The sequence below is a fragment of the Panthera tigris genome, chromosome D1, assembly GCF_018350195.1.
Source record: "Panthera tigris isolate Pti1 chromosome D1, P.tigris_Pti1_mat1.1, whole genome shotgun sequence".
Taxonomy (NCBI): Eukaryota; Metazoa; Chordata; class Mammalia; order Carnivora; family Felidae; genus Panthera; species Panthera tigris.
Genome location: NC_056669.1, coordinates 102,344,306 through 102,371,063, shown reverse-complemented (window position 1 = coordinate 102,371,063; position 26,758 = coordinate 102,344,306). Strand labels below are relative to the sequence as shown.

Here is a 26,758-nt window from a genome sequence, read left to right as displayed (position 1 = left end):
CCTGCTTGAAATTCTTTGTCTCCCTCTCTCTCTGCCCCTCCCCTGCTCATACTCTGTCTCTCTCTGTCTCTCAAAATTAAATAAATGTTTAAAAAAATTTTTTTTAAAGAAATGGTTCCAGAAGAGAAACTATTTTCATAGACTTCAGAGCAGATACTTGTGTTGCCCCGCACAGACCCCACTAATGTCAACATATCCCTCTTAGGACATTTATGCACCGTTTTGCAAATCTTGAGAAGTTGCATGCTTTTAAAATTATAGAGATGGGAAAGGAAGATGGGTAAAAATTCCTTTGGAAGGCTTTGTTATAAAATTCAGCTCACTTCTAATTAAAATAAAATATGCACTGACCATAGATTATATTAGCATATTGAGGTAGGTTATGTTAATTGTAAAATATTGTCATGCTTACATTTTCTATGGATGTTTAGAATCATTGGAGTTGATTGAATAATCATTATTTATGAAGGAATTTTGCAAATTGAACAGTTAGGAAACTTTGCAGACTCATATTTTGTGTTATTATAATTTATTAAAAACAATTTATTTCATGCATTTTCATTTAATGAGAAATTCCTAATAAAAAAGAATTAAAATAGTTTTATATGATCTACTTGATAATGTGGTTTTCAAAAGGTTATTTGTGCAAAAGAGTGAAATGCAAATAGTGAGTGAGAGAATATAGAAAAAAAAGCAAGCACATATCCTAAAATGCTCTCAAATTCTTTTTTAAAGAATTACATAATGCATTACCAAGCTTAAATTAACAATTCAGGAAACAACAGATGCTGGCAAGGGTGTGGAGAAACGGGAACCCTCTTGCACTGCTGGTGGGAATGCAAACTGGTGCAGCCCTCTGGAAAACAGTGTGGAGTTTCCTCAAAAAATTAATAATAGAACTACCCTATGACCCAGCAATTGTACAACTAAGAAATTATCCAAAGGATATAGGAGTGCTGACTCATAGAGGCACTTGTACCCCAATGTTTATAGCAGCACTTTCAACAATAGCCAAATTATGGAAAGAACCTAAACGTCCATCAACTGATGAATGGATAAAGAAGATGTGGGACGTATATACAATGGAATACTACTTGGCAATGAGAAAGAATGAAATCTGGCCATTTGTAGCAACGTGGATGGAACTGGGAGGTATTATGCTAAGTGAAATACGTCAGTCAGAGAAAGACAGATAACATATGTTTTCACTCATATGTGGAACTTGAGAAACTTAACAGAAGACCATGGGGGAAGGGAAAGGGAAAAAAATAGTTACAAACAGAGAGGGAGTGAGGCAAACTATAAGAGACTCTTAAATACAGAGAATAAACTGAGGGTTGATGGGGTGGGAGAAGGAAAGGGGAAAAAGGATGATGGACACTGAGGGCGCTTGGAATGAGCACTGGGTGTTGTATGTAAGTGATATATCATGGGAATCTACCCTCCAAAACCAAGAGCACACTGTATACACTGTATTTTAGCCAACTTGACAATAAATTATATTTAAAAAAGAATTACATAATGAATTATTATCTATAATTATCAGTGGCTCAAATATATTGACTTCTGGGATCAAAGCTTAATTAATTTATTCATTAATTTAACAAATGTTTATTGAGAAATTATTATGAACAATTTAAGTATTGGGGATAACGTTGTTAATAAAGAAGATTCGCTGTCTTGTGTGGTGTATGTCCTAGCTGGACCAGTAAACAAGTAAACAAGCTAACAAACAAATAAATAGAAATTGTTGTATGGAAACCAATTTGACAATAAATTTCATATATTTCAAAAAAAAAAGAAATTGTTGAGTACTGATCAGGACTATGAAGAATAGAGCAAGTTGAGAACAGTGTCCATAGGAGGTGGGAGGGCTGTGATATGCTAATATTTAAACAAAGACCTGAGGGAAGTGAGGAAACTTTTTGAACATCAGCAAGTATAGCAAGTACAAAGGCCCTGAGGCAGGAGGGAGGTTGGATTGTCCAGGAACAGCAGGGAACTCAGTGTGAGGGGAGAGGAGGCAGGGTATAGGAGAGGGGCAAGACATGACATAGCTCATCTGAAACTAAAGTATCCCTGCCTGAGTGTCATTAGCCATCTCGTAGTATTTTCAGCAGGAAGATAGATAACATTATCCTTACTCAGTGCCTTTATTGTTTTACAAAACATAAGAAGAGATAAACAGAAAAATTGGAAAAATCTCTTGTAATATACAGACCGACTTTTCTTTTTCTGGTCTTTTTGCTTTTGAAAATTGCCCTGTGACAAATCTGTTTCTAACAAACACTAAAGACAGAAGTATTGATTCCTTTAAAATATTGTATGCATGTAGCTCTGAATAAAATGTGCCACAAACGTATATATTTTTATTTCAAAATTTATGTCATGTCTTACTTCATTTGGGACCTTTGTTTTGCCACCTTCAGTCATTTTTCTTCTTATTCAAGTATAATTAACATACAGTGTTATATTAGTTTCAAGTGTACAATGTAATGATTTGACAATTTTATACATTTCTCAGTGCTTATCAAGGTAAGTGTACTCTTAATCCCCATTTTGGACTCTTGAAAAAATTTCAACTACAGAAATAACGTCAGACATAAATTCATATTCTAATATTTAAATTGACTATTTTAACTTTTCTATTAAAAGCTAGCCACACTACATTTAACTCCTTTAACTAATTCCCCACTCCTGTGTGCATCTGCACATATGGGATTCTTCCATATGCTTCTATTCATGGATTTTTGTGTGCCATGGTTTACATATAGAGATGCATTGTTATATGGTAAGGAAAATAATGAACATATAATTAATAAGTTTTACTACAAGCAGGGCCCCCAAATTTTTAAGATTCCCATTGGCCATCCTCATTTGGATATCATGTATTTGGACATATACTTCTTTTTCCAGATGATAGACTTTTGAACAAGAGATCGTATTGCCTCAGTAATTTAGGTGGAGTGGGGGGCATTAAAATGTGGCTAACTGCATGTTGGAAATCTGAGAGGATTTACACAGATCATTGTGCATGCTACGACTTTAGTAGAAAGCCTAGAGACAGTTTTGCCTTCTCACCCACCGTCTTGAAAGCGGTTTTAACTTCCTCGTTTCTTAAGCTATAGACCAGGGGGTTCAGCATGGGAATAACCATAGTGTAGAACATGGATGCGATTTTGTCTGAGTCCATGGAATGGCTGGAGGTGGGCTGGGCGTACATAAAGATGGCTGTCCCATAGAAGATGGAGACTGTAGTGAGGTGGGAAGTGCACGTGGATAAAGCCTTCTGATAACCCTGAGTTGAGTGCATCTTCAGGATGGTGATAAATATGAGCAGGTAGGAAATCAAGATAACAAAGACAGCAAAAAAGATGTTGAAGCTTGCTACCACAATAAGAATCAGTTCACTGACATGTCTATCAGAGCAAGATAGAGCCATGACAGCTGGAACATCACAGAAAAAGTGATGGATCAGATTGGACTTGCAAAATGAGAGACTGAACGTGTCCCGAATGTGGATGGAGGCATTCAAGAAACCATAGATGTAGGAACCTATCGCCAGACATGCACACACCCTTGTCGTCATGGTGGTGGTGTAATGGAGGGGTTTGCACACTGCTGTGTAGCGGTCATAGGCCATTGAGGCCAAAAGGAAATTTTCCACAGTGGCCAAGGCTCCAAAAAAGAACATCTGGGCAGCACATGCATTGTAGGAGATGACTTTGTCTCCCATAAGGAGCCCAGCCATAACTTTGGGAGTGACAGCTGTAGAGTAACCAAAGTCCACCAGAGACAGGTTACCGAGGAAAAAGTACATGGGAGTGTGGAGATGAGCGTCTAAGAGAATCAAAACAATCATCCCTACGTTTCCAAACAGCGTGATGAGGTAAATGAGGGTGAACATGATAAATAGAAGGATCTGTAGCTTTGGATCATTGGTTAGTCCCAGCAGGATGAATTCAGCCCCTTCTGTGTTGTTCTTCATAATGTTGTTTGGGAACCACAATATGCCCTGTAGTGATGAAAATAAAGGAAGAGAGTCATAAACAAAAAAGCAAGTGAAGTGAAATTGAAAACAGATACATAGAAAGATAGATACACAGAAAGATAGATGATAGATGATAGATAGATAGATAATCTAGATAGATATCTCAATGGTAGATTGGTAGGTAGATAGATGATAGATGTGCATTATTTCTTTACAGCAGTAATTCTTCATATTATTCAGATCTCAAGTGTGAGCTTGACAATGAAATGTAATGCATGAATTCTCTATACAGTCACACATTGCTAAAACTGAAGGATCTTCATGGATCGAGTCTCACTTTCTAAATTTTGTAAATTTGTAAACTGAGATGTGAAGAGTAATGTCTTGATCAAGATGGCAAGTCTGAAATCAAATATATCTGTCATTTCAGTTCCATGGATCATTGAATGTTTATACCTGTATGTTGCTCTAGACAGAAACTACTCTAGACACTTTGTGTGTATTCATTCATTTTTTTCAACAACCCTATGGGATTGGCTAGTTCTTTATTACCCCCATTTAACTTGTGAAGCACAGAGATTAAATCATGTATTTAAGTTTACAAAATTATTACTGCCAAAGCCAAGTTTTGCACCCAAGATTGGTTCTTCAGTCCACTGGTCTTAATTTAAGTAAAATTGAACTTAACTCAATTTACACATACTCATTGACTTCATTATTCCAAACTCAGTGTTCGAGGCTTTCTACTTAAGTAACCGAGATGTACAAGCATAATGGATGTAGTGGGGTAACTTGAGCAGTAGGGCATGTATAGCCAGAAGAGGCAATTCTGAGGGCAAGGCACAATGTCAGGTGTAGAGCTGAGGCTCTAGGAAGTGGTGCCTATCAACCCTATCATTTACCACCCAAGAAACATTGATTCCAACGTCAGTACCAGGACCTGATTTCTTCCATACACACAGTGCAGATTGTAACGAGATCTACTCCAAGATATTGTTGAGTGATACAAATGAGATAATGCATTATAAACAAGGGGTAAAATGTTGGATGTTTAGCATGGCCTGACCAATGTTACTGTAGTATTATTTCTAGGACGGAATGATAACCTTTTTGTTTGGGAAAGGTGGGTGGTGATTTGAGGGATTCAGGTGTGGATGAGTTCTGAGGCCTTGTAGCCTCTCCTTGGTTTCCTTTTTCTCACACACTTGGTCCGCTGATTATTTTGTTCCTTCCAGTGTTCCTCAGTCTGTCCTCTGCCAGCTCAAGTTCTGTTCTAGTCATTCCAAATGAGCCATTCTTTTGCTTAATTTCTTTCTTAAAATCCACATTTTAGCAAGAGTCAAAAGAGTGTCTTTTCTTAAACTCCCTCTTTCTTCCATTACTATCATCTCATAGTTGAATCACCAAGATCAAGGGTTGAAAGGTCCCAGTTTTTGACTGCCTTGAGCCTGCAGGTCTGTTTTGGTGGGGCGCTCCACGTTTTTAATTTATGTGATATGTTCTTATGTAGGAACAGTGTCTTAAATCTTTTAACTTTGAATTTGAAGCCTTTAGAAAGACATCTGTCCTCAACTAATCACTCTCTACCATGCTCTCCTGATTCTATCACATCCTCACTCACCAAACCTAGACCCTGAGGTCATTGTGTCTGTCAAGCTTTGACAATCATAACATCTCAGAATAGGACATGTTCTACAAACAGTAAGAGCTATATGCATATACATTTCTATTCGTGCATGTGGACATATATTTATGCATGTGTTTGTATATATGTGTAAAAATGTATCATTTCATTTAAATTCACTGAGATGTTGTGAGGTCAGTGTAATTGTTATTCCCCCTTTATCTTTTGAGAGGTTATGTAAAGCTCTACAATTACATAGCTTGAATGAGGAAGATTCAAGATTCAAATGACCCTGTGACCAAGTCAAAAGCCTGTGCTTTTAGTGACCTTATCATTGGCCTCTGTAGATGTGCTAGCAATATTAATAAGGACCAGATAATGCTGGAGAGATTACAGCGGAGTACTAATCTTGTTAATTGAATTATAACACTTTGTAGTTTATAGAGAGGTTATTTCACTGTCTTCTGTTTTTTTTAACCTCCAGTGACAGAACAGAGATAGTAAATAAGATGAATTTAAAAGTTACTGAATCAGGGCATCACTTAACTTTTTTGTTTGGCTGATCTTTTTAAAGAAAAGAGTTGATGTTATTCCATAGATATCACTAAACTCCCCATTGATGGAAATTTTGATACTAAAATCCCAGCCTCAGCTCACTGCTTTAGGAATAATGTTCAAATCATCTATTTCGGTGCTCAAATAACCCATAGTAGGTAGAGCACCCCATGGATTTTGCATGAATTATACTTCTTACTAAAAAAAAAAATACACACAACATAGAAGCTTACTTCGCTGGCGGAAAAGAAGGGACAGGCAATCCTGAATAGTGAGTCTGAAATCAGACTTTTTGCTATGAAATAATGCATATATACTGTTGGAGATGTTCTCTATCAGGTACTAGTGAAAATTCCAAGACTTCTAAGACAGGTAAAATTGGAGGAAAGATCCCAACATGGAGTCACAAACATGATCCAAGTCCTAAACCCACCCTTAGTTCTGACTACGCTTTTGGAGCAGCCGCTTGTTCTCTCCCTATTTGTAAAATAAAGGATAAAATCACCTCTCCTACATAATTCACAGAATTGTGTGATGATGAGCAAAGGAGGGAAGCTCTAGAAAACACCTTGCTGAGGGGTTCTCACCTGGAACTCAATATCATTTCCATGAGGAGATGTTTTCCTTGGCCATGATCGCAGGCTGGAAACAAATTCTCAGGTCCAAGGTCAGGGAGGAAGGTCTGCATGTACCAGCAAGGATAACAGTCAGCTGCATAAATGATGGCCAGAGGGGCGTGGCACATGGCCTGGTCCCTCTGAAATGATGTCATGTTGAGTCCTACTGGGATTTCAGGGGCTATCTCATGGAATCAGGAGGGAGTGAGATAGACACGGAGTTCTCCGTGCATGTCCCCCAGGAGGGTGTCTGTAGATCTTATCCGCCTTCTTAGGGAGAAGCAATTAAACAGCCTGTGGGGACCTAATTGGATCTGATCAGGGTGCACACCTGGTTTTGTGTCACATGTTCTTATATTTCACCCCTTCTCCCACCTGCTGCCCCTGGAAACCACGTAACGGCTTGTCCATGTAATTTTGCCTTTGCAATAATGTCCTGTAAGTTGAGTCCTAGTGTGTGTAGCCTTTGTGTCTGGATTCCTTCACGTAAGATGTATCTGAGATTCATCCATATTGTTGCCTATATTAATTTCCTAAGACTGCTCTTAAAAAGTACCACAAAGGGGGCGCCTGGGTGGCTCAGTCGGTTGAGCGTCCGACTTCAGCTCAGGTCACGATCTCGCGGTCCGTGAGTTCGAGCCCCGCGTGGGGCTCTGGGCTGATGGCTCAGAGCCTGGAGCCTGTTTCAGATTCTGTGTCTCCCTCTCTCTCTGCCCCTCCCCTGTTCATGCTCTGTCTTTCTCTCTGTCTCAAAAATAAATAAACGTTAAAAAAAAATTAAAAAAAAAAAAGTACCACAAAGAAGGTGGCATTAACAACAGAAATGTATCGTCTCACATTTCTGGATACTAGAAATCTGAGGTCAATGTGTCAATGGGGTTGGTTTTGTTGGTTACTTGTGAAATCTGTAAGGAAGAATTTGTCTCATATCTGTCCCCGAGCATCAGGGTGATGTCCTGGCGTTCGTTTTCATTCCTTGGTCTGATGACCATTCTGACCTCTGTCTTCCTCTTCACTTGGTGTTCCACCTTTGTGCCTGCATCTGTCTAAATATTCCATTTTTTAAAGGGGCACGAGTCCTATTAGATTTGGGGCCTACTCTACCCCAGTGGGACCTCATCTTAAGTAAGTAAATCTGCAACAATCCTATTTCTATACAAGATCACATTTCGGAGTACTGAAGGTTAGGAATTCAACAGATGAGACACTGAACTGGACTTCGGACTTCTCAGAAGGGTATTTTGTTACTTAAATTGTTAAACCTGTGTTTCTATCAGGGGATGTAGATTTGGACTTTCTATTCCTTCTTCCTGCTAATCTTACTCTGCTCATTTATTTTTTGTATTTTGTTCATAAATACAGTAAATCCTTGGTTTGTGAGCATGATTCGTTCCAGAAACATGCTTGTAATCCAAAGCACTTGTCTGTCAAAGCAAATTTCCCCATAAGAAATAATGGAAACTCAGATGATTAGTTCTACAACCCAAAAATATTCACATAAAACTGATTGCAATACCATAATATAATACAAAATAATTTTTAAAAATACAAAATATAAGCATAAATAAAGAAATTAACCTGTGCTTACCTTTGAAAACCTTCGTGGCTGAGGGAGACATGAGAGAGGAGGATTATTGTATAGGACGACTTTCACGATCATTAACTGATGTTGACTACAGTACAGTATTAATAAACTCTTGTCATATACTGTATTTAATATAACTGGCAATAAGACAGCAGAGGAAAGGGTCTATACCTTCAAGCAGCCTGACCAAAACCAAGCAAAGCATTCCTAAGCTTACTCTTGTATGGAAAATCAAAGAACTGTCTATAGGTGCTTTGAAGTGACAAAAATTACACCAGTTTGGGGCACCTTCCAAAGTTCTGAAAAATAAATAATTTTTGCCAAACACCACAGCATGGGACCCAGCATCCAAGCATGAGAGACGATCACCCACAATCTCACAGCGGCGGGCGAGAGAGAGAGAGAGAGAGAGAGAGAAGAATCATTGGCTCAGTTGTGTGTGATGTTCGGCATCATGTACTACTCATATTGCAAGACGTCGTTCATTTACCAAGTTAAAATTTATTAGAAAGGTTTGTTCGTCTTGCAGAACACTTGGAGAACAAGTTACTTGCAATCCAAGGTTTTACTGTAGTATACTTTTTTACACCGAACAATAGTTGACACACAATGTTACACTAGTTTCAGGCATGCAACCAAGTGACTAGAAAAGTCTGTATGTTATGTGCTCACCACCAGTGTAGCTACCATCTGACCCCATACAATGCTATCACAACACCTTTGACTATATTCCCTATGCTGTAACTTTATTCCTTATGCTGTACCTTTTATACATTCCATAACTGGAAGCCTGTATCTCCCACTCCCCCTCACCCCTTTTTCCCATCCCTGCCTACCCCTTCCCTCTGGAAACCATCTATTTGTTTCTTGTATTTATGGGTCTGCTTCTTTTTTTGTTTGTTTGTTCATTTGTTTCTTTAGATTTCACATATAAGTGCAATTGTATGGTATTTGTCTTTCTTTGACTAACTTATTTCACTGAGTGTAATACCCTCTAGGTCAATCCATGTTGTCACAATGGCGAGATCCCATTTTTTTTTATGGATAAATAATATATATATATATATATATATATATATACATATATATACATATATATATATATCACTTCATCTTTATTCATTACTCTATCAGTGGACACCTGGATTGCTTCCAGATCTTGGCTATTATAAGCAATGCCACAACAAACATTTTTTTGAGGAAGTGCTATAGTTCCTGGAAGTGGGTGCACTAATTTGCATTCCCACAAATGGTATATGAGGGTCCTTTGTCTCCACATTCTTGCCAATACTTCTTATTTCCTGTCTTTTTTTTTAAATGAAAAATATTATTTATTGAGTTATAATGGACATATAATATATTAGTTTCAGGTGTATAACATAGTGACTTGACATTTGTATATATTGCAAACTGATTACCACACTAAGGCTAGATATTGTCTGTCACCATACAAGGCTAATACAATATTATTGACTATATCCCCCATGCTGCACATTATATTCCTATGACGTATTTATTTTATAACTGGAAATTTGTTTTTCTTGATCCCCTTCACCCTTTCCCCACTGATGCCCCCTAAGTCTTCTTTCTCTCTGTCAACCCCAATCTATTCTCTGCATGAGTCTGGGTTTTTTGTTGTTGTTTTACTTGTTTTGTTTTTAAAATTCCACATATAGGAGGATCCTGGGAAGATGGCGGCGTAGGAGGACGCCGGGCTCACCACATCCTGCTGATCACGTAGATCCCACCCACACCTGCCTAAATAACTCAGAAAACTGCCAGAAGACTAGCAGAATGGAGTCTCCGGAGCCAAGCGCAGACGAGAGGCTCACGGAAGAGGGTAGGAAGGGCGGAGAGGCGGTGCGTGCTGCACGGACTGGCGGGAGGGAGCCAGGGCGGAGGGGTGGCTCCCCGGCCAAGCAGAGCCCCTGAGTCTGGCTTGCAAGAGCGGAGGGGCCGGACAGAATGTGTTCCAACAGCAAGCGGGACTTAGCATCTGGGAGGTCATAAGCTAACCTCTCTGCTCAGAGAGCGGAGGGCTGGAGGACAATGGGAGGGAGAGTTGTTGAGCCCCAGACGACAGAGCTCAGCTTAGTGGGGAACAAAGGCGCTCGCCAGCACCATCTCCCTCGCCCATCCCCCAGCCAAAGTCCCAAAGGGAACCAGTTCCTGCCAGGAAACTTGCTTGCAGCCGCAAACACCCAACGCTGTGCTTCTGCGGATCCATCCCTCTGGCGGGTCTGACTCAATCCCCGTGCTGCAGGGCCCCTCCCCAAGTGGATCACTGAAGGATAAGCGAGCTGAGCCTGCTCCTCCCGCCCCCGTGCACCTTGCCGATCCACCCCAGCTAATATGCCAGATCCCCAGCACCACAAGCGTGGCAGTGTGCAAGTAGCCCAGACGGGCCACACCACCCCACAGTGAATCCCGCCCCTAGGAGAGGGGAAGAGAAGGCACACACCAGTCTGACTGTGGCCCCAGCGGTGGGCTGGGGGCAGACATCAGGTCTGACTGCGGCCCCGCCCACCAACTCCAGTTATTCAAGACAGCACAGGGGAAGTGCCCCGCAGTCCTGCACCACTCCAGGGGCTATCCAAAATGATGAAATGGAAGAATTCCTCTCAAAAAAATGTCCAGGAAATAACGACAGCTAACGAACTGATCAAAAACAATTTAAACAATATAACAGAAAGTGAATTTAGAATAATAGTCATAAAATTAATTGCTGGGCTTGAAAACAGTATAAAGGACAGCAGAGAATCTATTGCTACAGACATCAAGGGACTAAGGAACAGCCAGGAGGAGCTAAAAAATGCTATCAATGAGGTGCAAAATAAAATGGAGACAACCACGGCTTGGATTGAAGAGGCAGAGGAGAGAATAGGTGAACTAAAAGATAAAATTATGGAAAAAGAAGAAGCTGAGAAAAAGAGAGATAAAAAAATCCAGGAGTATGAGGGGAAAATTAGAGAACTAAGTGATGCACTAAAGAGAAATAATATAAGCATAATTGGTATTCCAGAGGAGGAAGAGAGAGGGAAAGTTGCTGAAGGGGTACTTGAAGAAATAATAGCTGAGAACTTCCCTGATCTGCAGAAGGAAAAAAGCATTGAAATCCAAGAGGCACAGAGAACTCCCTTCAGATGTAACTTGAATCGATCTTCTGCATGACATATCATAGTGAAACTGGCAAAACACAAGGATAAAGAGAAAATTCTGAAAGCAGCTAGAGATAAACGTACTCTAACATATAAAGGGAGACCTATAAGACTCGTGATCGATCTCTCTACTGAAACTTGGCAGGCCAGAAAGGAATGGCAGGAGATTTTTCAATGTGATGAACAGAAAAAGTATGCAGCCGAGAATCCTTTATCCAGCAAGTCTGTCATTTAGAATAGAAGGAGAGACAAAGGTCTTCCCAAACAAACAAAAACTGAAGGAATTTGTCACCACTAAACTAGCCCTACAAGAGATCCTAAGGGGGATCCTGTGAGACAAAGTACCAGAGACATCGCTACAAGCATGAAACCTATGGACATCACAATGACTCTAAACCCATATCGTTCTATAATAACACTGAATGTAAATGGACTAAATGCACCAACCAAAAGACATAGGGTATCAGAATGGATACAAAAACAAGACCCATCTATTTGCTGTCTACAAGAGACTCATTTTAGACCTGAGGACACCTTCAGATTGAGAGTGAGGGGATGGAGAACTATTTATCATGCCACTGGAAGTCAAAAGAAAGCTGGAGTAGCCATACTTATATCAGATAAACTAACTTTAAATTAAAGGCTGTAACAAGAGATGAAGAAGGGCATTATATAATAATTACAGGGTCTATCCATCAGGAAGAGCTAGCAATTATAAATTCTATGTGCCGAATACGGGAGCCCCCAAATATATAAAACAATTACTCACAAATATAAGCAACCTTATTGATAAGAATGTGGTAATTGCAGGGGACTTTAACACTCCACTTACAGAAATGGATAGATCATCTAGACACATGGTCAATAAAGAAACAAGGGCCCTGAATTATACATTGGATCAGATGGACTTGACAGATATATTTAGAACTCTGCATCCCAAAGCAACAGAATATACTTTCTTCTCGAGTGTACATGGAACATTCTCCAAGATCACATACTGGGTCACAAAATAGCCCTTCATAAGTATACAAGAATTGACATCATACCATGCATACTTTCAGACCACAATGCTATGAAGCTTGAAATCAACCACAGGAAAAAGTCTGGAAAACCTCCAAAAGCATGGAGGTTAAAGAACACCCTACTAAAGAATGAATGGGTCAATTAGGCAATTAGAGAAGAAATTAAAAAATATATGGAAACAAATGAAAATGAAAATACAACAATCCAAACGCTTTGGGATGCAGTGAAGGCAGTCTAGAGAGGAAAATACATTGCAATCCAGGCCTATCTCAAGAAACAAGAAAAATCCCAAATACAAAATCTAACAGCACACCTAAAGGAAATAGAAGCACAACAGCAAAGACAGCCTAAACCCAGAAGAAGAAGAGAAATAATAAAGATCAGAGCAGAAATAAACAATATAGAATCTAAAAAAACTGTAGAGCAGATCAACGAAACCAACAGTTGGTTTTTTGAAAAAATAAACAAAATTGATAAACCTCTAGCCAGGCTTCTCAAAAAGAAAAGGGAGATGACCCAAATAGATAAAATCATGAGTGAAAATGGAATTATTACAACCAATCCCTCAGAGATACAAGCAATTATCAGGGAATCCTATGAAAAATTATATGCCAACAAATTGGACAACCTGGAAGCAATGGACAAATTTGTAAACACCCACACGCTTCCAAAACTCAATCAGGAGGAAATAGAAAGCTTGAACAGACCCATAACCAGCGAAGAAATTGAATCAGTCATCAAAAATCTCCCAACAAATAAGAGTCCAGGACCAGATGGCTTCCCAGGGGAGTTCTACCAGACGTTTAAAGCAGAGATAATACCTATCCTTCTCAAGCTATTCCAAGAAATAGAAAGGGAAGGAAAACTTCCAGGCTCATTCTATGAAGCCAGTATTACTTTGATTCCTAAACCAGACAGAGACCCAGTAAAAAAAGAGAACTACAGGCCAATATCCCTGATGAATATGGATGCAAAAATTCTCAATAAGATACTAGCAAATCGAATTCAACAGCATATAAAAAGAATTATTCACCATGATCAAGTGGGATTCATTCCTGGGATGCAGGGCTGGTTCAACATTTGCAAATCAATCAACGTGATACATCACATTAATAAAAGAAAAGATAAGAACCATATGATCCTGTCAATTGATGCAGAAAAGGCATTTGACAAAATTCAGCAACCTTTCTTAAAAAAAACCCTCGAGAAAGTCGGGATAGAGGGAACATACTTAAACATCATAAAAGCCATTTACGAAAAGCCCACAGCTAACATCATCCTCAACGGGGAAAAACTGAGAGCTTTTTCCCTGAGATCAGGAACACGACAGGGATGTCCACTCTCACCGCTGCTGTTTAACATAGTGTTGGAAGTTCTAGCATCATCAATCAGACAACAAAAGGAAATCAAAGGCAAAAAAATTGGCAAAGATGAAGTTAAGCTTTCACTTTTTGCAGATGTCATATTATACATGGAAAATCCAATAGACTCCACCAGAAGTCTGCTAGAACTGATATATGAATTTAGCAAAGTTGCAGGATACAAAATCAACGTACAGAAATCAGTTGCATTCTTATACACTAATAATGAAGCAACAGAAAGACAAATAAAGAAACTGATCCCATTCACAATTGCACCAAGAAGCATAAAATACCTAGGAATAAATCTAACCAAAGATGTAAAAGATCTGTATGCTGAAAACTATAGAAAGCTTATGAAGGAAATTGAAGAAGATATAAAGAAATGGAAAGACATTCCCTGCTCATGGATTGGAAGAATAAATATTGTCAAAATGTCAATACTACCCAAAGCTATCTACACATTCAATGCAATCCCAATCAAAATTGCACCAGCATTCTTCTCGAAACTAGAACAAGCCATCCTAAAATTTATATGGAACCACAAAAGGCCCCGAATAGCCAAAGTAATTTTGAAGAAGAAGACCAAAGCAGGAGGCATCACAATCCCAGACTTTAGCCTCTACTACAAAGCTGTCATCATCAAGACAGCATGGTATTGGCACAAAAACAGACACATAGACCAATGGAATAGAATAGAAACCCCACACCTAGACCCACAAACGTATGGCCAACTAATCTTTGACAAAGTAGGAAAAAATATCCAATGGAAAAAAGACAGTCTTTTTAACAAATGCTGCTGGGAGAACTGGAGAGCAACATGCAGAAGGTTGAAACTAGACCACTTTCTCACACCATTCACAAAAATAAACTCAAAATGGATAAAGGACCTGAATCTGAGATAGGAAACCATCAAAACCCTAGAGGAGAAAGCAGGAAAAGACCTCTCTGACCTCAGCCACAGCAATTTCTTACTTGACACATCCCCAAAGGCAAGGGAATTAAAAGCAAAATGAACTACTGGGACCTTCTGAAGATAAAAAGCTTCTGCATAGCAAAGGAAACAACCAACAAAACTAAAAGGCAACCAACGGAATGGGAAAAGATATTTGCAAATGACATATTGGACAAAGGGCTAGTATCCGAAATCTGTAAAGAGCTCACCAAACTCCACACCCGAAAAACAAATAACCCAGTGAAGAAATGGGCAGAAAACATGAATAGACACTTCTCTAAAGAAGACATCCGGATGGCCAACAGGCACATGAAAAGATGTTCAACGTCGCTCCTCATCAGGGAAATACAAATCAAAACCACACTCAGATATCACCTCACGCCAGTCAGAGTGGCCAAAATGAACAAATCAGGAGACTATAGATGCTGGAGAGGATGTGGAGAAACGGGAACCCTCTTGCACTGTTGGTGGGAATGCAAATTGGTGCAGCCGCTCTGGAAAACAGTGTGGAGGTTCCTCAAAAAATTAAAAATAGACCTACCTTATGACCCAGCAATAGCACTGCTAGGAATTTACCTAAGGGATACAGGAGTACTGATGCATAGGGGCACTTGTACCCCAATGTTTATAGCAGCACTCTCAACAATAGCCAAATTATGGAAAGAGCCTAAATGTCCATCAACTGATGAATGGATAAAGAAATTGTGGTTTATATACACAAAGGAATACTACATGGCAATGAGAAAGAATGAAATATGGCCCTTTGTAGCAACATGGATGGAACTGGAGAGTGTGATGCTAAGTGAAATAAGCCATACAGAGAAAGACAGATACCATATGGTTTCACTCTTATGTGGATCCTGAGAAACTTAACAGAAACCCATGGGGGAGGGGAAGGAAAAAAAAAAAAGAGGCTAGAGTGGGAGAGAGCCAAAGCATAAGAGACTGTTAAAAACTGAGAACAAACGGAGGGTTGATGGGGGGTGGGAAGGAGGGGAGGGTGGGTGATGGGTATTGAGGAGGGCACCTTTTGGGATGAGCACTGGGTGTTGTATGGAAACCAATTTGACAATAAACTTCATATATTGGGGAAAAATTCCATATACAAATAAAGTCATACAGTATTTGTCTTTCTCTATCTGACTTATTTCACTTAGAATAATACCCGCAAGGTCTATCCATATTGTTGCAAATGGCAAAATTTCATGCTTTTTAATGGCTGAATAGTATTCCATTATATATAAATTACATATTATCCATACACATCCATACACACACACCCCACACACATCTTTACCTATTTATCCATTGGTGAACACTTAAGTTGTTTCCATATCTTGGCTATTGTAAATAACGCTGTTATGAAAAGATTTTTTTCAGGATAGTGTTTTTGTTTTGTTAGGATAAATAACCAGTAGTGGGATTCTGGGATCATATGGTAGTTCTATTTTTAATTTTGTTGAAGAACTTCCATACTGTTTTCCATAGTAGCTGCACCGATTTACGTTCCCGTAAACAATACACAAAACAAAAGTGGTTCACTTTTTTCCATACCCTCACCTACATGTGTTGTTTCTTGTCTTTTTGATAAAGCCAATTTAACAGCTAAAGATGTTATTTAATTATGGTTTGGGTTTGCTTTTCCCTGAAGATTGTGATGTTGAGCATCATTTTATGTGCCTGTTGGCCATCTGTATGTCTTCTTTGGAAAAATGTCTGTTAAGATCTTCTGCCCATTTTTTGATTGAATTGTTTATTTTTTGTCATTGAATTGTATAAGTTCTTTACGTACTTTGGATATTAAGCTTTTGTCAGATATATAATTTGTAAATATCTTCTCTCATTCAGTACATTGGCTTTTTGCTTTGTTGATGGTTTCTTTCACTTTTCAGAGCTTTATAGTTTGGTACATTTCTGTTTGTTTATTTTTACTTTTGTTCCCCTTCCCTGTGGAGTCAGATCCAAAGGAACATCACTAAGACTGATGTCAAGGAGCTTACTGCTTATGTTTTCTTTCTTTTTTTTTTTTAAAGGATAAAAGCATATTTATTCATAACATTATTTTAAAATATTTTGGAGTTCTTGATATGGGGCCTGATTAATATTTATGATTTAAAAGTTGTATTTTATAGTGGGGAGCAAACCTGGAGTGAGCAGAATGTTCTCCAAGTCAAATTCTTGGATAACTAGAGAATTCTAATATATTGATGTACATGCAAGTATATTTATTGAAAACTAATCATACCGTAGCTCTTGTCTTTGAGGCTCTAGTATATTTCTTTTTTTTAAATTTTATTTCTTATTTTTAAAAATTTACATCCAAATTAGTTAGCATATAGTGAAACAATTATTTCAGGAGTAGATTACTTAGTGCCCCTTACCCATTTAGCCCATCCCCCCTCCACACCCCCTCCAGTAACCCTCAGTTTGTTCTCCATATTTATGAGTCTCTTCTGTTTTGTCCCCCTCCCTGTTTTTATATTCTTTTTGTTTTCCTTCCTTTATGTTCATCTGTTTTGTCTCTTAAAGTCCTCATATGAGTGAAGTCATATGATTTTTGTCTTTCTCTGCCTGACTAATTTCACTTAGCATAATACCCTCCAGTTCCATCCACGTAGTTGCAAATGGCAAGATTTCATTCTTTTTGATTGCTGAGTAATACTCCTTTATATATATATATATATATATATATATATATATATATATATACCACATCTTCTTTATCCATTCATCCACTGATGGACAGTTGGGCTCTTTCCATCCTTTGGCTATTGTTGATAGTGCTGCTATAAACATGGGGGTGCATGTGCCCCTTCAAAACAGCACACCTGTATCCCGTGGATAAATACCTAGTAGTCCAAATGCTGGGTCATAGGGTAGTTCTATTTTTAGTTTTTTGAGGCACCTCCATACTGTTTTACAGAGTGGCTGCACCAGCTTGCATTCCCATCCTGTCTTTTTTGCTTTGAAAATATAATTTTCAACAAATAGTGCTGGAACAACTTGACAACCACATGCAAAACTGAATCTAGAAACCTACTTTACTTACACCCCACACAAAAATTAAGTCAAAATGGATCACAGGCCAAAATGCAAAATGTGAAACTAAAATTCCTAGAGGATAACATAGGGGAAAAAACCTAGATGTCCTTGGGTATGGTGAGTACTCTGTAGATACAACAATAAAGTCATAATTCATAAAAGAAATAATTAGTGCTCACTTTGGAAACACATATAAGAAAAGAAATAATTAATATACTGGACTTCACCAATGTTAAAAACTTTTGCTCTGTGACGAACAATGTCAAGAGAATGGGAGAACAATCTACAAACTGGGAGAAAATACTTGCAAAGGACACATCTGGTAAAGGACTATTATGCCAAATATAAAAGGGACTCTTAAAACTTAATAAGAAAACAAACAACTGGATTTTTAAATGGGCCAAAGCTTTAACAGACACTTCAACAAAGAAGATATACAGATGGTAAATAAGCATTTTAAGAGATGATCCACATCATATGTCATCAGAGAAATGCAAATTAAAACACCAATAGATCTCACTATACACCTATTAAAAATGGCCAAAATCCAGAACACCACAAACATCAGTGGTGGCGGAGCAAAAGGAACTTTCATTCATTGCTGGTCAAAATGAAAAGTGGGACAGCCACTTTGGAGGACAGTGTGGACATTTGTTAAAAACCTAAACATACTCTCACCATATGATGCAGCGATCATCGTTATTGGTATTTACCCAAACGAGTTGAAAACTTATGTTCACACAACAACTTGCACACGAATGTTTACAGCACCTTCATTCATGATTGCCCAAACTGGCAGCAACCAAGATGTCTTTCATTAGGTTAATGGATAAATGAAAGGAAAGACATGGAGGAATTTTAAATGCATACTACCGCATGAAAGAAGCCAATCTGAGAAGGCTGGTTTCCAACTATATGATTCCAACTATATTAAACTCTGGTAAAGGCAGAACCATGGAGACACCTGAAAGATCAGCAGTTGCCAGTGGTTTGGGGGTGGGGGTGGGGAGGATGACTAGGCAGAGAACAGGTGATTTTTAGAGCAGTGAAAACACCCTGTATGATGCTACAATGACAGATTCAATTCTTTATACATTTGCCTAAAGCCATAGCGTATATACCACCAAGACAGAACCCTAAGGTAAGTTATAGAATTTAGGTGATTCTTTTGTCTTTTTGAAAATTATAATGTGAACTTGTTGATTCTGCAAAATGACTCAGTCAAGACAGAGATTCATTTAGATTTGATATGTATGTACCTCCCAATGAAATGTGCCAAAACAGTACATACTTTCATTTAAAAGTACATGATTCTGCTTCTACTCAGAATCTTAAAACAGTTGTTCAATAAAAGAAATATTTACAATTAAATATGACTTTATATTTAATACCTCAATTAACTACTTAAATTATTTTTATTCAAAACTTGTCACACTCCATTTACCTCTGACAAAATTTCTACTCCAATGTGTATGTGCCTATATGGGGCATATACATGTGCTTTGTTCTTGGGCTTGTTTTGAACCCTACTTAACATGTATGTTTGCGTTGGGTAGAAAAAAATATAAGTACAACAAGCGAATAATTCAAATATCATTAGTCAAGTTTGACAAGTGGGTCCCCAAATTTTTAATGTTTTTATTAACATTCCCATTCAGGAATTACATTTCTGAACATGTTTTTTTTAAAGTTTATTTATTTATTTTGAGAGAGAGAGACTGCCTGAGAGAGAGAGAGAGAGAGAGCCAGCAGGGGAAGGGCAGAGAGAGAGAAGCAGAAGAGTGAGAAACGCAAACAGGCTCTGTGCTGACAGCAGAGGGCCTGAGACAGGGCTCAAACTCACGAACCGTGAGATGATCACCTGAGCCAAAGTCAAACACTTAACCAACTGAGCCATCTGGCATCCCTGAATATGTTTTCTTTTTGCCAAACAATAGACTTTTGAAGAGAGAAGGATGTCGCTTCAGAAGTTTAAATGCAGCATGGGTCTTAAAAAGTAGCTCATTGCATGGGGAAAGTCTGAGTGGAATTAAACAAGGTTATGCACGCTGTAATGTTAAATTCCCAATCCTGTAGAAAAATTTGCCTTCTCCACCACCTTCTTGAATGCACACTTGACCTCTTTGTTTCTCAGGCTATAGACCACAGGATTCAGCATGGGGATGACCGTAGAATAGAACACGGAAGCCATTTTGTCTGTGTCCATGGAATGGCTGGAACTGGGCTGTAAGTACATAAAGATGACTGTCCCGTAGAAGATGGAGACTGTAGTGAGGTGGGAAGCACAGGTGGACAAAGCCTTTTGGTGCCCCTGAGCTGACTGCATCTTCAAGATGGATATAAATATGAATAGGTAGGAAATCAATATAACCAGAAGAGCAAAAAGGGCATTAAAGCTTGACATAAAAACAAGAACCAGTTCACTAACGTGTTTATCAAAGCAAGAGAGAGCCATGACAGCTGGAACATCACAGAAAAAGTGATGGATCAGATTGGACTTACATAAAGACAGACTGAATATGTCCCCAACATGGAAAGAGGCATTCAGAAAACCACAGATGTAGGAGCCTATAGCTAGAGAAGCACACACACCTGTGGTCAAGGTGGTGGTATAATGGAGGGGTCTGCACACTGCTGTGTAGCGGTCATAGGCCATTGAGGCCAAGAGGTAATTTTCCACAGTGGCAAATGCTACAAAAAAGAACATCTGAGCAGCACATGCATTGTAGGAGATGACCTTGTCTCCCATAAGTAATCCAGCCATGACCTTGGGAGTGACAGCTGTAGAGTAACAAAGATCCACCAGAGACAGGTTACTGAGGAAAAAGTACATGGGAGTGTGGAGACGAGAGTCCAAGAGAATCAGCGCCATCATCCCCAGGTTCCCAACCACATTGATGAGGTAGATGAGGGTGAACATGATAAAAAGGGGGATCAGCAGTTCTGGGTCACTGGTTAGTCCCACCAGGATGAATTGTGTCTCTTCTGTCCTGTTATCCATCAATGTGATCAGGGAATTATGAGATGTCTTGTTAAAGAGAAATAAAGGAGAAAACAAAAAGAAATTCTAAAGACATTGAAATGTATAAATACCACGTGCATTATTTCATTAATAATTTGTACTTCAGAATGATCCTGGTCTAATGTTAAGGGATTTACATATAAATATGTGTGTTAGAGTGTGTGTGTGTGTGTGTGTGTGTGTGTGTACAATGGATAGTATTATTTTAATTTTACCATTGAAGGAATTAGGGATTTGAGGAATTATGTGATATTTTACAATGATATCACTAGTATGAAAAAGATTCAAGTTTGAAACTCAGTTTTGACCTAACCAGAATCTGTGCACTTTTAACTCCTTCACTTGGAATATTTAAAGGTGGCAATAACAATAAGGATGAGATTAGGGAGAAAAGGTTACACTGCAGTTTGATCTTACTAAATCACTCAATTCCCTTTGTAGCTTAAAGAAGAGTCACTTCACACTTTCTTTCACCTCCAATGAGAGACCATCTGATAGTGAACAAAATGAAATTACCATATACTCAAGTAGAGCATCAACTATCTTATTTTTTTAAGGGAAGCCACAGGGTATTTTATAAGTATCATTAAATCCCCTGCTAATGGAATTTTGAATTTATACTCCAGCTTCAACTTACTATTTTAGAAAAAATGTTTCAAAACATCAATTTCTCTGCTCAAACAACTCATAGCATGTTTAGCTTTCATACTCCTTTTGTGTGAATTACACTTTTCACTAATAATGTATATGGAATATAGTGGCTTACCTTGCTCCTTGAAGAGAAGAGACAGTCAGTCTTCAATAGTGAGTGTGAAATTCATGAGAAAATCATCCAAGAAATAACCCACACAAACTGTAGAGAAGCTATATGTTCGGTAGCGGTCAAAAGTTTCCAAGTTCTCCAAGGCAGCAAAAAATGAACTAAAACACACCAACAAGGACCCAGGAACCTGGGCTCAGATTCTGAATCTACCATTGATTCATGCTGTGCCCTTGGAGAAGTCACTTACCTTCTCCTTATTTGTAAAATAAACATAGTAAAAATACTTCTCCCACATATTTTACAGAATTGTGTCTGTAAATAGCAAATAAGGGAAGGTCTATAAAATAACTCAGTAAGGGGCTACCATTTTAAAGCCACTCAATACAACTTTTGTCTTGAGGTGCGTTCCTTGGTCATGGTTGCAGGCTGACAGCAACTCTTCAGGGAAGGAGAAGGCCTGAGGGCAATGATGCCCACTGACATTCAGATGAATGTAGGATGATCATGGAGCCCAGTGTGCAATCTGATCTCTCTAGAATGATGCTATGTGGACTGTTGTTGCTATTTCAGAGGCTGATATAAGGGCACCAAAAATGAGTTATTAAGATATGGGGCTCAGGGGAAGCTCTTTCAAGAGCATCTATGGCTCTTCATCCCACCTTCCTACGGAAGAAGCAATTAAACTACCTACGGGGACCTCGCCACATGTATTGAGTGGGTATGCACAGTTGTCATTACTTGGTATTTCTTTTTTCCCCTGAATATATGATTTAGCTATTTTCAGCCTACAATGGGTCATATGGGGACATTCCACACCATCTTTGAAGACTTTCTGTAACTCTAAAAAAATTATACATTCAAATAATTAGATTTCAACAAGAGAAACATCCCTATAAAGAAAAAAAGTGAGTCTTGTAATAGGCTACACTGTCCCACAAGTAGTAGCATGACATTTCTGTACATTGAAGAAAAATTTTACAAATATGGAGATGTTGCAGCCTGTAATTAGACAGAGACCAAAAAATGGAGCCATGAGTGCACATTCCCAGAGGTAGCTTCGGTATAGAATGGGGCTCCCTGTGGGACAAATTAAATGCATAAATGTTGCGCATTACTTTGGGACTTTGAAAGTACGTTATGTTTATTACTGACAGTTATTTTCTGGTTTATCTTCTATAAGGATATTTTGAACCATTTCAGTTAGGTGTATGTTCCAGAGTGCATGAAGTAATTTTCCAAATTAAATCATGTAGCAAATTTTATATAATCTCCTCTTAATGTATTTCTGTAATTTACTAAATAGCATTTATCTTGTGCTTCCTTGACACCTTGCAAGCCATACTTCTGAGTAAAAATTATAAAATGGTTTGAGGTCACACAGCTGTTGAGATTTCCAGGCGATCATGCCAAAAGTGACGGCTGCAAGCACTGAGTGAGAACGTAGATGAAAATATTTCAGCAAAGTGGAAAATAAGCTATAATACAGGAAATGCTCTAGGAGCATATCTAGACAGTTGCTACAGAGAATTCCCAAAGACTCAAGGACCTAACATATGGTCCAATTGGACTCAATTTATTCATTTGTTAGATAATTATTTATTGAGAATCTACAACGAGTCACATACTCATTTTGGTATTGGTGATCATGTGGTAAATACAACGGATAAAGTCACTGTTCTTATGGAGTTAGGTTCTAGTTAGGAGAGATAGTTCACAAAGTAAAAGGCCGATAACTATACAACAGGCAAGTGTTTGTAAGGGTGACAAAGAATAACGCAGGGTGAGAAGTTGGTGTATGCGGGAAGGAGAAAGTGACGAATTTTTAAAGGTAGGCAGAGAAGGCCTCTAAGATTAAGGAGACCCTGAATGGACTAAGAGAAGATTTCTTTCAGAAGGAACAGCAAGTACAAAGACCCTGAGGTGGAAGTGTATTTGAGTTGTCCAGAAATACCAAGGAAATCACTGTGGATGAAGTGAGGGAGAAGTCTGGGAGAGGGACAAGAGATGTCCTAACAACACTGCAGTATGAAAAATAGGAAACATTAGCCATTTCAAAGCATTTTTAGACAGAAAAGTGTGCATTCTTGATAGTCTCTGTTCATTTTTTTAGCATTATGAGAGTTTGAGGTTACATGTGAATAACGGAAAATGTGTTTATTTCCCTCCATTTTTTGTGTGTGTGGTCTAGATCTTTTGTCCTTTTAAAAAGTGTAATGTGAATATGTTGACTCTACAGAATGACTCAGTCAAGACAGAAATATAACTCTTTTTATTCTTTTAAAATTGTTAACATTTTTATTTGTTTTTGAGAGGCAGAGAGAGACAGAGCATAGGCAGAGGAGGGGCAGAGAGAGAGGGAGACACAGAATCCAAAGCAGGCTCCCGGCTCTGAGCTGTCAGCACAGAACCTGACGCAGGGCTCAAACCCATCAACTGTGAGATCATGACCCGAGCTGAAGTTGGACATTTAACTGACTGAGCCACCCAGGCGCCCCAATACGACTCCATTTAAATGCGATATCTATGTGTCTTTCAATAAAATGTGCCAACAAAGAAAATACTTCTATTTAGAATTACGTACTTTTTCTTCAGTTAAGATTTTACAACAGGAATTCAGCAAAAGAAACAAATATTATTAGACACAAATTTATATTCTAACCCCCAAATTATTTAAAATCATTTTATTCAAAACCACTGACACTTCGTTTACCTCTGCCAAATTTACCACTGTCATGTGTATATGTCCTCAGAGTCATAGAGGATGTGTGTATGTGTCTCTGCTCATAGACTCGTTTTTCCCACTGATTTACATGTATGTTTACACAGGCACGTGGTAAAGAAAATGCATGTGGAACAAGCGAATAAAACAAAAGCCATTAGTAAGTGTTTTGAGAAGCAGGACCCCTGGCTTTTCATGGCTTTTTTTGAGCCATACTAGTTCAAGTATTATATGTTAGACATACTTTATTTTTACAAGACAGCAGGCTTTTCAAGTGTTAGGGATATAACATGAGGAATTAAATGCAGGGTAAGTCTTAAAAATATGAATGGGATAAACCGAGAGAAATGAAACTAGATTATTGTGCATAATATAATATTAAAATCCCAGTATGAGAGATGATTTTGCCTTTTCCAAAACTTTCTTGAAAGCATTCTTGACCTCTTTGTTCCTCAGGCTGTAGACCACAGGGTTCAGCATGGGGATGAGCACAGTGTAGAACACGGATGCCATTTTGTCTGTGTCCACGGGATGGCTGGAACTGGGCTGTAAATACATAAAGATGACTGTCCCATAAAAGATGGAGACTGTAGTGAGGTGGGAAGCCCAGGTGGACAAAGCCTTTTGGTGCCCCTGAGCTGACTGCATCTTCAAGCTGGTTATAAATATGAATAGGTAGGATAGGATTATAACGAGAAGAGCAAAAAGACATTAAAGCTTGACACATACACAAGAACGACCTTACTAATGTGTTTATCAAAGCAAGAGAGAGCCATGACTGCTGGAATATCACAGGAAAAAGTGATGGACCACATTGGACTTACAGAAAGAAAGACTGAACGTATTCCCAACCTGAATGGATGCATTCAGGAGACTACAGATGTAGCAACCCATGGCCAGAAGAGCACACACACTCATCGTCATGGTGGTGGTGGGATGGAGGGGCTTCACACTGCTGCATAGAGGTCACGGGCCGCTGAGGATAAGAGATAACGTTCCACAGTTGCAAAGGCTGCAGAAGAGAACGTTTGAGCAGCACACGCATTATAGGAGATGACCTGGTCTCCTATAAGGAATCCAGCCATGACCCTGGGAGTGACAGCTGTAGAGTAACCAAAGTCCACCAGAGACAGGTTACTGAGGAAAAAGTACATGACAGAGTGGCAATGGGAGTCCAGTAGGATCAGTATGATCATCCCCAGGTTCCCCCAAACACTGATGAAGTAAATGAGGGGTGAACACAATAAAAAGTGGAATCTGAAGTTTTGGAGTATTGGTCAGATCCATCAGGATGAAATCTGTCACTTCTGTATTAGTGTCCATGGGAATTACTAAATTTTTTGTAGTAATGAGAAAGAAAGGAATATTTGGTAAACAGAAAATAGATGGCACTGAAATTTATTTATTTATTTATTTATTTATTTATTTATTTATTCATAAGTATGTTTATTTATTTGAGAGAGACAGAAACAGCACAAGCAGGGAAAGAGGCAGAGAGACAAGGAAAGAGAATCCCAAGCAGGCTGTAAGCTGCCAGCACAGAGCCCTACACAGGGCTCAAACTCAGAGAACTGTGAGAGCATGACCTGAGCTGAAACCAAGTCAGATGCTTAACCAACTGAGCCACCCGGCCCCCCTGCACTGAAATTTAAATATATAAATACACCATTTATTTCACCATTTAATTATGGCAATAATTTATTCTTCATGATTCTCTGATATAAAGCATAGATTTGAACAAAAAACTTAGGACTTAGATAAATGATCTATATGGTTACATACTGTTGAAGCCAAAAGATCCTTACAAGTCCCATAGCCAACTTCTTACTTGTGCAAATGCACAAAGAGAGGCGCAGAAAGAGGTTATGATTTATCCAAGGTCACATATTTGCTGTACCAACATTTCCTAAGTCAGATTTCCTGAGTTTATTGACAGCTAACATTTATACAGTGCTCACATCAAGTACACGCTTATGTCTAATGTTGAAATATGCTTAATCCTCTCAACAAACTCACAAATGACTAAGTGTTTGTGCAAGTCTACATCAGTATCAACCAATAGAGTCAAGCCTTGGACCCAAGCAAAGTGATTTCCTAGACCCAGGCTCTTAACTGAAGTTTAATTGAATTTATTTTAACTGAGTTCACATTTATTCATTGTGTCCATTAGGCCAAACTCAGTACTTGTAGGTGTTCAGTAGAATAGCTATGTATATACAAACTAGATGTACTGGGATAACAGCACAACTACAGTAGAGGCATGTACAACCAGGAATTCCAGTTGAATTCAATTCTGAAGAAGGTATGGTATTGGGTGTTAGAGCTTGGGCTCTGAGAAGAGGTTCA

At 38.7% G+C, this 26,758-nt stretch overlaps 2 protein-coding genes and 2 pseudogenes across 2 annotated transcripts; 1 reads left to right on the top strand and 3 right to left on the bottom strand.

The window, feature by feature from the left end:
- The window catches only part of LOC102951528, a 43,159-nt pseudogene that overhangs the window by 4,340 nt on the left and 12,061 nt on the right, over positions 1-26,758 (top strand).
- Positions 3,038-3,988, bottom strand: LOC102968508 (olfactory receptor 5B2-like). The gene has a single exon (XM_007092651.1). It carries the CDS (start codon positions 3,986-3,988, stop codon positions 3,038-3,040), a length of 951 nt encoding a protein of 316 aa, XP_007092713.1.
- On the bottom strand, positions 19,965-20,912 carry LOC102968212 (olfactory receptor 5B2-like). Its single transcript, XM_007092650.2, has one exon. The coding sequence runs from the start codon at positions 20,907-20,909 to the stop codon at positions 19,965-19,967; it is 945 nt and encodes a 314-aa protein (XP_007092712.2). The 5' UTR covers positions 20,910-20,912.
- On the bottom strand, positions 24,416-25,735 carry LOC102967922 (annotated as a pseudogene).